Source organism: Eupeodes corollae, chromosome 3 (assembly GCF_945859685.1).
Source record: "Eupeodes corollae chromosome 3, idEupCoro1.1, whole genome shotgun sequence".
NCBI classification, from domain to species: Eukaryota; Metazoa; Arthropoda; class Insecta; order Diptera; family Syrphidae; genus Eupeodes; species Eupeodes corollae.
The window spans coordinates 17,057,546-17,071,068 of NC_079149.1; the positions used below are offsets into that span (position 1 = coordinate 17,057,546).

General features: G+C 33.5%; 1 protein-coding gene across 1 annotated transcript in view; it reads left to right on the forward strand.

Moving 5' to 3' along the window:
* LOC129948956 (F-box/LRR-repeat protein 20) overlaps positions 1 to 13,523 on the forward strand; it is a 91,238-nt gene that overhangs the window by 65,552 nt on the left and 12,163 nt on the right. Inside the window, exons 4-6 of the mRNA XM_056060116.1 lie at positions 7,252 to 7,335; positions 7,416 to 7,510; positions 7,573 to 7,750. Of these exons, the coding sequence (XP_055916091.1) occupies positions 7,252 to 7,335; positions 7,416 to 7,510; positions 7,573 to 7,750 (357 nt within the window). The remainder of the gene's footprint in view (positions 1 to 7,251; positions 7,336 to 7,415; positions 7,511 to 7,572; positions 7,751 to 13,523) is intronic.

Consider the following 13,523-nt stretch of genomic DNA (forward strand, 5'->3'; position numbering starts at 1 on the left):
TGTCGGATATTTTCCTACAATTCTACAAAATTATCATATTGCTTATGGAACAGATTTTAAAAATTGTCAAGTCTTAAATTAAAAAAATTGTCAGCTGTCATCTGTCACAGTTGTCAATCTCTATGGAAAAGGCCCAAACTCATTTGGAATGGTTTCATTTTGAAAAAAAAAACTAATTTTCGTCGTAAGTTTCTTAGTATTGAAAAAATAAGATTAATATCGGAAAAAATATAAGTGTTACTCCATCGAACACCGTAAAACTGGTTAAAAAAAAAGAAGACGTTGGGTCCAATTATCTTCAACAAAAGTCTACTTACCGTTGGGAACCCCTTAAGGGTATAGGGCCTATACTACACCTACGCGCTATCGTGTACGGTTTCCGGAGATGTGTTTCAGCTGCCTCCAACTCTTGCATAGTGACGCTGATTCCGCCTTGACTGTCCTGCGCCATGTGCTTCTCGGTCATCTAGCTCTTCTTTCTTCTTGGTTGAGCGGATTCCACTCCATTGCTTGGCCTGAAATGCAGTCGTTACCTTTTCGAAGCGTATGTCCAATCCATTTCCACTAACGTCTTCGTACTATGAAGGACCTCATTTAAAATACTGTTTGGCCATAAAATCCTTAGGATGTTACAAAGACATCTATTTACGAATGTGTCCAGCTTTCTTGTTATGGCTGAAGTAACCTTCCAAGTGCTGCACCTATAAAGAAGCACAGATTCGACATTTGTGCGAAACAGTCGTAGCTTTGTTCTTAAGCTGATAGAGTTATTCCTCCAAATTTTTGACAGCATACCGAACACCGCTTTTGTTTTGCCGATTTGACAGATTGTCATTTGATGGAGATCCATGATCCTACGAGTGAGTAAGCAAACATAGGATATTGCCGTGAAAATGATTATATCATGAAAAAAGGTCCGACCAAGAAAAAGTTTTTCCAAAATCTCAATACTAAATCTATTACAGGGCCTAGTAAATACTAAAATCATATTTTTTCAATATGAAGAAAAATAAGGAAATATTTCAAAGAAAAGTTCCGTAATATTGAAATGGGTAAAGTTTGCCGTATGGAGTCTATGATACCTTGAATATTGGCTCCAATTCTTCAAAAGTTGCTGGTTTGTAGGCATAAGCCATTGACTTAACAAAGTCCAGCCAACAGAACCATTTCTGAAAAAAAATAAAGTTTTCACCAAATTTATTTTGCAATAGATTGATGATTAAGCAGGTTTTCTGACAGTTTGTCTTGTTAGAACCACGTATCGTTGGCGTTAAGTCGTTTCCCACAAATCTTAAAATTTCATAAAGCCAAAAATTGTTCACAAAGTCCAAAAAGTTTAAAGAAAATCGCTAAAAAAAACTAAATACATTTCAAATAAAAAAATGCCAAATTGTTAGTTCTCATTTTGCCCAAAAAAATTATTAATTTTAAAATTGGGTTTTATGACATACCTAGTGGTTGGGCTTTTTGACATTTATTTTGGGCATTGCGGCGTTTATGATTTATATCGTTTCTCATGTCTTATCACCCAGCGACACATAACCCAAATCATAAAATGACATATAAATCCCAAAAAGAGAAACGTCATAAAAAATATCACACAGAACAAAACAAATAAAATGTCACACCACCCAAACCAAGCGTCAATGTCGTAACGCGATTTAGAAATGTCATAAGCGTAACGCCGAAAATATCTTGGGTGTTTGGACTCTAAAACTCCGCTGCCCTCTTGCAACCCCATGCTTAGGCTCACTTTAGGAGCTTCTACTCCAAATTCTATAGTGAGCCCAAGCAGAGAGGTTGCAATTCAAACTCAATTTCCAATGGTTGCGTTCACTCTCAGACAGATAGGGTATCCGGATACATTTTTGTAAGTGTTTTACGTGTAAAATAACAGCTGACCAAAAACAGGTGATATGTCAAAAAAGGAATTCAAAGGTGTCCAAGAATTTTAAAGCTTAAATGTTTCTCTGCTTTTTGTGAACAGCTGAAAGCTGTTTTTATTTTTTGACAGCTATCCAACTCGTTTAACAACAATCCACCTATCCAAGATACCACATCCAACACGAGATTGAACACAGCCATTTTAAGAATTGTGAAGTCTTAAATTAATAAATTGTCACCTGTCAACTGTCACCACCCAAATTGTTAGTTCTCATTTTGCCCAAAAGAATTATTAATTTTAAAATTGGGTTTTAGGACATAGGCGTTGGGCTTTATGACATTTATTTTGGGCATTGATGATTTCTATCGTTTCTCATGTCTTATCATACCGAATGACACATGAACCAAATGTTAAAATGCCATAAATCCCAAAAAGAGAAACGTCGTAAAAAATATCACTAATAAAATGTCATACAAAACAAATAAAATGTCACATCACCCAAACTAACTGTCAATGTCGTAACGCGATTTAGAAATGTCATAAGCGTCACGCCCAAAAGATTTTAGGTGTTTGTTTCCAATATTTTAAAGTGTTGTCTGTCATTAAACGATTCATGATCAATAACCATACCTTACTGAAAAATTAGCGTTTTTCTTTTTTAGTTCTGTGCTTAGCACTGAGCAGAGTCTGAACGAACAGAGTAGAGTAGAGTAGTGTAGAGTAGAGTAGTGTAAAGTAGAGTAGAGTAGAGTAGAGTAGAGTAGAGTAGAGTAGAGTAGAGTAGAGTAGAGTAGAGTAGAGTAGAGTAGAGTAGAGTAGAGTAGAGTAGAGTAGAGTAGAGTAGAGTAGAGTAGAGTAGAGTAGAGTAGAGTAGAGTAGAGTAGAGTAGAGTAGAGTAGAGTAGAGTAGAGTAGAGTAGAGTAGAGTAGAGTAGAGTAGAGTAGAGTAGAGTAGAGTAGAGTAGAGTAGAGTAGAGTAGAGTAGAGTAGAGTAGAGTAGAGTAGAGTAGAGTAGAGTAGAGTAGTGTAGAGTAGAGTAGAGTAGAGTAAAGTAGAGTAGAGTAGAGTAGAGTAGAGTAGAGTAGAGTAGAGTAGAGTAGAGTAGAGTAGAGTAGAGTAGAGTAGAGTAGAGAGTAGAGTAGAGTACTAGTATTCAGCATTTTACTCCGTTTACTCTGTTATTTATTCTGAGCTCACAGATGGCGCTCTAAACATGTTCAGAACTCAAAAAGAAACACGAATTTGAAGCTCTGAACCATCAGAGCTCAAAAGGAAACACAATTATTTTTTGACAGTTCGAGCTCTGCTCTGAACCAGAAAAGAAAAACGCCAAATACAGTCGTGGTCATACAATTAAGTCATCAATATATAGCAAAAGATTTCGTTAAAAATGAAGAAACTTAACACAATAATAAATTAATTTATTTATGTAAAATATATATTTAGTAACTAGAAGTTCAGATGATATTTTATTTTTAAAAAATATATTGAAAAACGTATTACAGTAATGATATTTTGTTTTAATCGATTTTGGAAGGGGACACGTAATTAAGCCATCTGCAATGAAGTACGTTTATAAATAACTAAGCCTATTGAGCGCAACTTTTTTACCTTCTATGCAGCTAGTATTTAGTTCAATATCTTTCTGTTTTATTACTTCTGCGCATCTTTTTTTCATTGTACCTACAATAAATGAACACTGGGCAGGAGTTATATTTCACCATTCTTCTTTAACAATGTTCCAAAGAGAAGCCTTATTCAAAGGTTTTCTAGCTGCAACTGCTTTTTTTATAATACCACATATATTTTCAATGGGGTTCAGATCCGGGCTTTGAGCAGGCCACTCCAGGACTTGAATTGAATTTGATTCAAACCACGAATTAACGTCATTGTCGTATTGAAATATCCAGGCTAACGGTAAATTGTCAGCATAAAACCTATTTAAATGACTGTCCAAAATGTCCTTGTACATTTCTCCTCTCATATTTCCATGAATTTGCACCAATGGACCAACTCCTGATGATGTAAAACATGCCCAAAACATCACGGAAAACCCTCCATGTTTTACAGTTTTTTGTTTGTTTCGGGTCCAATTCTTTCAATGGAGAACGCCTCACATACTGTCTTTCGTCACTGCCAAAAACGTTGAACTTGAATTTGTCGCTCCACACGACCAAATTACAAAAACTTGCACTTTTATAAATGTGTTCTTTAGGAACCCTCATTCTTCGAGCAATATTTTTTTTTGACAGGTTGGGCTTACGTCTAGCGATTCGTCCATTCAAATTTTGTTCTTGAAGTGGCCTTTGTATGGTTCTTGCTGATAATTGTACAACATAGTTCTCCTCCATTTGGGCTCTTAATTGAACGCATGTTAAAAATGGATCCACTTTAGAAAACCTAACTAATGTTCTGTCCTCAGCCGTAGTTATTTTTCGTGGCTTTTTTCGAGGAAGGTGCTCAAAGGTTTGGTGTGTTTTAAAATATTGAACTGCGTTCCTAACTTTACCTCTACCAAAACCTAGTAATTTGCTTACTTTCATTTGTGTTCTTTTTGAAGCATTTGACAATAATTTTTCTTTCACATGGAGTTGAGGTTTTATTTTTTCCCATAACTGTTATTAATAAAATATTTTTATTTTTAATACTACATTTATTTAATACTACAACTTTTATAAAATATCTACATGGAAAAATACAAAAGTACTTGCTTCAAATGTAATTGCTTAATTATGTGACCACCTTCACTGCGACTTGACAACAAATGAAGCGCTTTGCTTAAAAGGAAAATATCTTTGAACCTTAGGTGACATACGGTTTTTATATTGAGATAATTTTAGTTGTTACCCGTTAAAAAAAACGGACAAAGTGATACAGGAAAGCTTTATTGAAGAGAATAGGGTAAATTCGTTTTGTGGCTTAATTTTATGACCACGACTGTATATATCAACTTAATTTGACATTCTGAACTGTCAAACCATATAAACGGTGATTTTTTAAGAGCTTGAGAACGCATAAAATTTGCAAAATCTCATCGATTCTTTATTTGAAACGTTAGATTTGTCCATGACATTTACTTTTTGAAGATGATTTCATTTAGATGTTGACCGCGGCTGCGTCTTAGGTGGTCCATTTTCGAGCATTTCGGCCGGAATAGCCCGAATTTCTACCGAAATGTTGTCTTTCAAAGCTGGAATAGTTGCTGGCTTGTTTGTGTAGACTTTAGACTTGACGTAGCCCCCAAAAAATAGTCTAAAGGCGTCAAATCGCATGATCTTGGTGGCCAACTTACCGGTCCATTCCTTCAGATGAATTGTTCTCCGAAGTTTTCCCTCAAAATGGCCATAGAATCGCGAGCTGTGTGGCATGTAGCGCCATCTTGTTGAAACCACATGTCAACCAAGTTCAGTTCTTCCATTTTTGGCAACAAAAAGTTTGTTAGCATTGAACGATAGCGATCGCCATTCACCGTAACGTTGCGTCCAACAGCATCTTTGAAAAAATACGGTCCAATGATTCCACCAGCGTACAAACCACACCAAACAGTGCATTTTTCGGGATGCATGGGCAGTTCTTGAACGGCTTCTGGTTGCTCTTCACTCCAAATGCGGCAATTTTGCTTATTTACGTAGCCATTCAACCAGAAATGAGCCTCATCGCTGAACAAAATTTGTCGATAAAAAAGCGGATTTTCTGCCAAATTTTCTAGGGCCCATTCACTGAAAATTCGACGTTGTGGCAGATCGTTCGGCTTCAGTTCTTGCACGAGCTGTATTTTATACGGTTTTACACCAAGATCTTTGCGTAAAATCTTCCATGTGGTCGAATAACACAAACCCAATTGTTCCGAACGGCGACGAATCGACATTTCACGGTCTTCAGCAACACTCTCAGAAACAGACGCAATATTCTCTTCTGTACGCACTGTACGCATTCGTGTGGTTGGTTTAATGTCCAATAAAGTAAACTGAGTGCGAAACTTGGTCACAATCGCATTAATTGTTTGCTCACTTGGTCGATTATGTAGACCATAAATCGTTGCTCGTTAGTAAGTCTATTCATGATGAAATGTCAAAGCATACTGAGCATCTTTCTCTTTGACACCATGTCTGAAATCCCGCGTGATCTGTGATATACTAATGCATGAAAATCCTAACCTCAAAAAAATCACCGTTTATAACAACCAACGCCTCTTCTCATGCACCCTAACCCTAAACATTCATTAAAATTCATAGGTTTTTATAAAAATCGTTAAAGCTGTTTTCAAGAATAAGCGTAAAATATGAATTTGATACTCGTATCAACTATATAGAAAATCGCACTGTGTCGGACTTGTCTTTTATAGCTCTCGCAAATGATTTAACTTAAAACCCCGGTGTTGACACTTGCATCGGGAAACATATTAATCTAACCTCCATCAAATAAAAAACTCGCATTAAATTAATTTGATTATATAAAATGTTTAAGGACATTTTAAAAAACAAAATCCATTGTTTTATTGTGAAACAAACTTTACCATATGACCTTGACATTATTTCAAGCTCAACCAAATTCTCATTTTCGTCCAGACCATTCCATTGATTCCAAAAAGAGCTTTGACGAGCAGCTATGCAAGGATTTAAATGTTTGTAAACAAAATCTACACAAGTACATAAATCAAACCAAATCTTAAAATAAACAAATCAAATTTTTCACTTCTAATATTTACTTACATATACCTCCCTCATTACAGAATGTCAGACTTGGTATTTTCAAATAACAATTTCTTCCTTGTTTTATGTAAATAATTCTTTCAAATAACAAAGGAAACCAAATCAAAACAGCATACAGCATATTATCGATTTTCATTGTAAAATTATTTGACCTACATCAATCCTTGCTGTGCCAAACAAAAGGATATGTACCTATTTTCCGTCTCAGCTCAGTTCAGCATATGTACATATAATATTTTCATTTTCTTCTATTGTTCTGGATACAATCCCCAGGAAAAGTGAACTTTTAGGTCACACTTTTTGTTTCTAACCAGACAATTTCCTTTTCATCAGTACAGTACCTATAAAACATATGTCTCTGTACTTATAGCTCAAAGTATCCATAAATATATAAGGTTCCTATGTACTCTTTAGAATTGTGTGTGTCCTACAAATCATCATGTAATGAGGTCGCGAATTTTCGGTGACCCACATTTTAGGATAAAAGCTTTGAACTCAATTTTACCCAAATATATGTATGTATGTGGTTCCAGACGAAAACATAAAAGTATATACATATGTGTCATAAAATTCTATATACTCATTTTTACATACCCACATTTTGATATATAAAAACATAACATCAATAAAATTGTTCTATTTAAATTGTTTACAGGTCTGCAAATATTGGAATGTCCTTGCCCTGGACGGTTCGAGTTGGCAAAAAATCAATTTGTTTGACTTTCAACGGGACATCGAGGTAAGCCTTTTATTTAATATTCAACAACTAACCTTACAGCAAAGTTTATGTTTTTTATCTCCTCTCTGTTTGCTTTCCAGGGTCCTGTCATTGAAAATATATCCCAGAGATGCGGTGGTTTTTTGAAATTTCTCTCGCTACGAGGTTGCCAATCAGTTGGAGATGTATCAATACGGTATCTCTTTTTATTATTATTAAATTTGAATTTAAGCTAAATCCTTTTTTTTGTTATTTCAGAACCCTAGCTAACCACTGCCATTATATCGAGCATCTAGATTTATCTGAGTGCAAAAAGATAACCGACCTATCGACGCAATCAATAAGTCGCTACTGTTCGAAATTAACATCTATAAATTTAGACTCGTGCTCTAATATAACCGACAATAGCTTAAAATATATCTCCGATGGATGTCCTGTAAGTTCATATGCATAGCTATAGTTTATATGATTGAATGAAAGAAAGAAAGCCATTTTCAGGTCATGTCCTTGAGAACCTGAACTACTCCTACCTCGTATCTATCTACTTAAACAAAAGAAAAAGAAAATGAATGAAAGATTTTTCTGCTTCTTCTTCTTTAGCTTCAGCTTCAGCTCTTGCCTTATAGCAACTTTTCTGTTTAGCAAACAAAAAAGAAAAAGAATACGAAATAATTCTCTTCCGTCCAGAACATGGATCCATCCAATGCACATTTTTATATCTCTTTTGCATTGCTCTTTCTTCGAGCTAGTCCTAGGACTAGGAGGATATACTTTGTTACATATTATATTAATTTCTCTCTTCAACCTTGTGCCATAGTTTGTCGTTCTCAACGTTGTTGTTGTCGTCGTCAATTTAACGAGCAACTCAGGCTTCACTTCCTGACTATTCTGTTCTGTTATGTTCTGTTCTGACTGTGCCTTGCAAACACTGTTGTTGGCTGGCATCATCATACTCAATCCCCATTGCTTTTTGCAACCACATTCATTCAGTTTTTGTGTGTGTTTTCTGTTTTTAGGCCAAAATGAGGTCAAACGTTTATGATGGCACAAAAGTTTTGGCCTACATTCCCTCCAAAAAAAAAGTATAAATAAAAACCAAAATAAAAACACAATAACATCACACTTTCAGTACAGTAAAGTCGTCCTTTCGACCGCCGCCGTCGTCGTCGTCCGTCAGTCAGTCAACAGTGTTCTTCAATTTTTTAACTTCTTGTGTGTGGGTTGTTTTTCTCGATATTCTACTTAAAACTGTCTTCAAGGCATAAGCTGAGTATGAGCTTGTTTTTTTTTTGTTTATTTCAAATAGGGGCTGTTTTGGGAAGAAAGAAAGGGTAGCAAAACATTCTATCCATCTACACTGAGTAAGTGTTGTTGAGTGGGTGACTACGTCCGTCGACGAAGACAAAGCACACACTATACAATATACACTATCCCTCAGCATCAGCTTGAGAGCTCAGAGCTGGCTGGGGCTGTTAACCATCACCCTCAAACAGAACATTCTCCTTTTTCTCTCTTTCCACCTGTTTACTATTATGATGTCCTTTAATAGGTTTCTGTGTGTTTTTGCTTTTCACACGCTCTCAGCTGCTTTGTACAAGGACACAGGATCAATAATTTTATGGTTGTTGTTTTAAGTATTGTTTCCAAAGGGGATTACAATAATAATAGCGGAGGAGGAAGGAATGGACTATTTAAAGTGTTTGTTTTGCCAAAAAAAAAGAAGAAAAATCCCACTCAAACTTTTAGAGATTTAACTTTACCTCAAAACTTTTTTGTTATTGTATGAAATGCGTTTTTATAGATTTCCTGGAGTTTAACGGTATCATTATATGTATTGAATTTACTTTGATAGTTTTTTTTAAGTCTTTAGCACCTAATTCCTTGACAAAGTTCTAAGATCAATTTAAAATTCGATCTAATAACTCTCGTTTTATCATTAGAAATTGGTTTTAAAAATATTTAGACCTATGGCAATATTAACATGGAACTTAAGGTTAGACAAATTGAAACGTAGTCTATGGACCTTATTCCTTCCTTGTAACGTTCATATTGAATTGATTTAACCTCAACCACTCAAACTTTTAGAGATTTAACTTTACCTCAAAACTTTTTTGTTATTGTATGAAATGCGTTTTTATAGATTTCCTGGAGTTTAACGGTATCATTATATGTATTGAATTTACTTTGATAGTTTTTTTTAGTCTTTAGCACCTAATTCCTTGACAAAGTTCTAAGATCAATTTAAAATTCGATCTAATAACTCTCGTTTTATCATTAGAAATTGGTTTTAAAAATATTTAGACCTATGGCAATATTAACATGGAACTTAAGGTTAGACAAATTGAAACGTAGTCTATGGACCTTATTCCTTCCTTGTAACGTTCATATTGAATTGATTTAACCTTTGCGAGGATAAAAGGGTAGCATCCTTTGTTTGGAAAACATTAATATGAGTGATACGGATTTTATTCTGCAAACGTTATGGCTTCTTAAGAGGACATAATGTCCACACAGATGAATTGACTTTTCAAACAAACAAATTGTCAACCAATGGACATATTAAAGGTTTGAGATTTGAAGTTATTTCTTGACAAATTGGTTTTTATGTTATCTTGTGTAGACTTATAGTTCAGAAGATTAACATCAAAACCTACACACATGTTACATGTTACAGATATGGACATTAAAATAGAAACACCAAACATTGTTTTAAAAATTCATTTATTTATTGACTTAAAAAGATTTTTTTTTTTAATTTTGGTCTTCATTTCTTTTCTTTCAAAATAAAATTACCCATTTTGTGTAGTAAAATGATAACAAGAAATATTTTAAATTCATAAATGTAAAAAAGGAACGAATTTCGTGGACATTAAAATAGATGCAAAGATTTTAAAAAATTAAATTAAATGCAAAACTATGCTGGATTTAAAAATTATTTTATTAAATAATCTGGTAGCATGGTCCTTAGCTTTAATTACAAAGTGACATTTCTTGGATATTGAGTCAAATAATCGGCGGCATCTGTCAATTGAAATATTGTACCACTCCTCTGTTCAGTTTAATTTTTTGTTAAATGTTTCCCAACCGCTCATTTTAAATCCCCCCAAAATCTTCTATAGGATTTAAGTCAGGCAATTAGATTGACCACTCAAATACCTTGATTTATTGGTTCATAAAATACTTTTAAGCAAATTTGGATCACTACTAAGGGTCGTTGTCCCGCTGTAGAACACATTTGAGAGGTAGGTTCTCGTCCGCATAAGGCAGCATTGTATCCTTTATGATATTCACCTTCATATTTTGATTCATTTTACCCTCAATCAAGAAAATTAACCCCAAAGTATGATACTGCCGCCACCAATGCTGAAAGTTTTCTGGATGTAGTTGGGATTCAGTTCTTTCAAAGGAAGCCTTCTTATGATTTGTCTGCATTCACTTCCGTCATCACTTTACCTTTGTTTCGTCCATCTACTTTTTGCCTCCTTCCGGCTCACTCCAATCAAAATTATTGTGGGCGAATTTAAACCACCTTGTTATATTTTGTTTTCCTGAGAAAGGGAACCATTCTTGCGAACCTTCTGAGCAAGTTAGCTTCAACAAGTCTTCTACGAACCGTTCTGGAAGTTATTGGAAGCTGTAGTTTGTTTTTCATTTACCTTAAAGACTTGTAAGGATCTTTTTTTTTGAGGCGCAAATTATCTTTCAGTCTTCTCTTGAACTCGAGAACTTGTTTAAGAAATGAGTTATAACTCAAACGAGTTCTAATTTTTAAACAAACCAAGTTTTAGAGACTAGAATTTTGTCAAGGAATTGCCCGCTAGTAATTTAGATAAAATAAATGTACGTAACTAATTTTTAAATGTTTATATTTTATATGTTACCTACTCCATATGCAATTTTTTTGTTTTTATTTGATTAAAACAAAACTATATTTTTTGTACACAAACATGCAAATAAACAGACCATAATGCATTATTTGTAAAACCAACTCCTCCACACAGGTTCTTCTCCACAGATTTTGATTTTGCCAAATCAAGCACATTTCAACTCGATTCAGGTATATAAAGAATTGAGGTGAACTTCAAGCTCGCTTCAACACCACAAGTTTTGCTTGAAGCAATTGTTAAATGAACTTTTTTTATACACTCTTAATTTCCAGATGTTTTCTTAACATTCCTTCTTGAAAATTGTCCATTTTATTAGTTTTAGTTAGTTAGTTTATTTTGCTAAGTTAATTTTAATTTTCACAAAACTTTCTTCTATTTGTTTGTTTTTTTATTATTATTCTGACAGATCTTCTTTCAGTTGTACCAATTTTTAAATACAAAAATCTGGTTACTGCGGATCGTTTTGTTGGCAATTTCTCACTATACTATATATGGAATACCAAAAAATCCTTCTAGGATAGATTTTCCAACAAAACACGGGTATTAATGGATGAGAGTTGTAAGTCACTAAGTTCTCAACGGACTGTTTCACCACCTGATTTATTTTAAATAAATCGAAGTTTTGTCTCAGACTCAAATCTACAGTACTGTGCAAAACATTTGCAGCTAGAACCTCCAACATTTTTCTTTAAAAAAAAAATTGTTTAGAAAATGAAACTGCTAAATTCCTTATTTAGTTTTAACTCTTTTAATATTACGTTATAATTGTTGGTTTTTGAATGGAATATTTCTTTGAAATTTCTTTTTTGTGATGGCCTTTTTTTTTAAAGCTATAAAATTTTTGGATTTTATTTTTTATAATATTTTTTCCCGCCTTTTTTTTAACAAACTCTTTTTTTTTCAATTTAAAAAGAATTAACTTAACAAATCAACCTTCACGTATAAAAGTTCCAACCTCAAAATAAATCATTGTCCACTAGTTGCAAATATTTTTCACAGCTGACATCATTATTGTCATTTGTATAATTTGCCTGTGGATCAGTATTTTTAAGATTATGAACAATAAGGTGACACATAAAAAAGTCTAGAGCAATACAAATAATTACATTGGAACAACTTAAATATACAAGAATGTTCAATTTTTTTATTTGCGCTGATAGTTGCAAAAGTTTTGTATAGTACTGTATATCAGAGTTTTAATACTCGAGAACTTGATGAAGAAATGAGTTAGAACTCCAACGACTTCCATTTTTTTAATAAACCGAGTCTTAGAGACTAGAAATTGGTCGTTAAAAATTTAGATACAAAAAACGTACCCAATCTTATTTTAAAGTCAAAAATTTTGGCAGGGCAAACAAAATAATTGTTGACAATAAATGTCAATCATTGCACTGTATAGCAGTATTGAAAAACTAGGTATATTTAACATTTAGTCGAATAATTCTTATATTAATTTAATTTTAGTAATTATATTCTTCATAGAGCCAACTAGGGGCTGTTGTTTTACTTAAGGATTTGAGTACCAGACATGTCAGTAACAATTCTTCAAAAATTCTTATTTTACAAAGCCTTTTACTTAAACTCTTTAGTCTTATGCCTAATTAAATAGTTCCCAATAAGATTGAGGCCTAGTTGTTGAAAATATAACTCAAAAACTTTTAATTTTGTTGCTTTGAAATCACAGCTTTATTAATATTGGACTACACTTCATTATCCTGCTGAACACGCCGTCTAAGGGGATTATATTTAAGTTTTTCCAAATTAAACACAATGGGTCATATTCATATTTCCTTGATAAGTTCTGATTTTGTCTTTGCTAAATTAAACTTCAGTTTATGTTATTCATAGACAATTTAAACCCATTTTTAACCGATAATCTGGAGTCTAAAAATAAACAAGACGACGGGACCTATGTTTTAGCTGTTTCTAAATCTATTAAACGTCAATAATAAACAAGCTGATAAAGTAATAAGAGACATTTTGATTGAACATTTAAAATAAAAATTAAAATTCCAAAGAGTTAAGCATATATCAATATTTTGATATTTTGCTGGATGTTGAAATGCTACTAACTAACAAAAAACGAAAGCTCTACTTTACCCCTTTGAAATAGATAAAGACGATTTGTATGGAGGGTATCGATTCGAGAAAAATTCTATATATTTAGGACCTCCTAAATATTATAGATCGAAATTTAATGATATGTTTGCAAATATCTGCGTACTTCCAAGTCTTAAAACCACCTGTTCGACTTCATAAAATTTCTCAACTAACAGCAAACAAATTAGTTTAAAGGGTTTCAAAGATTTTGGCAATTTTTTT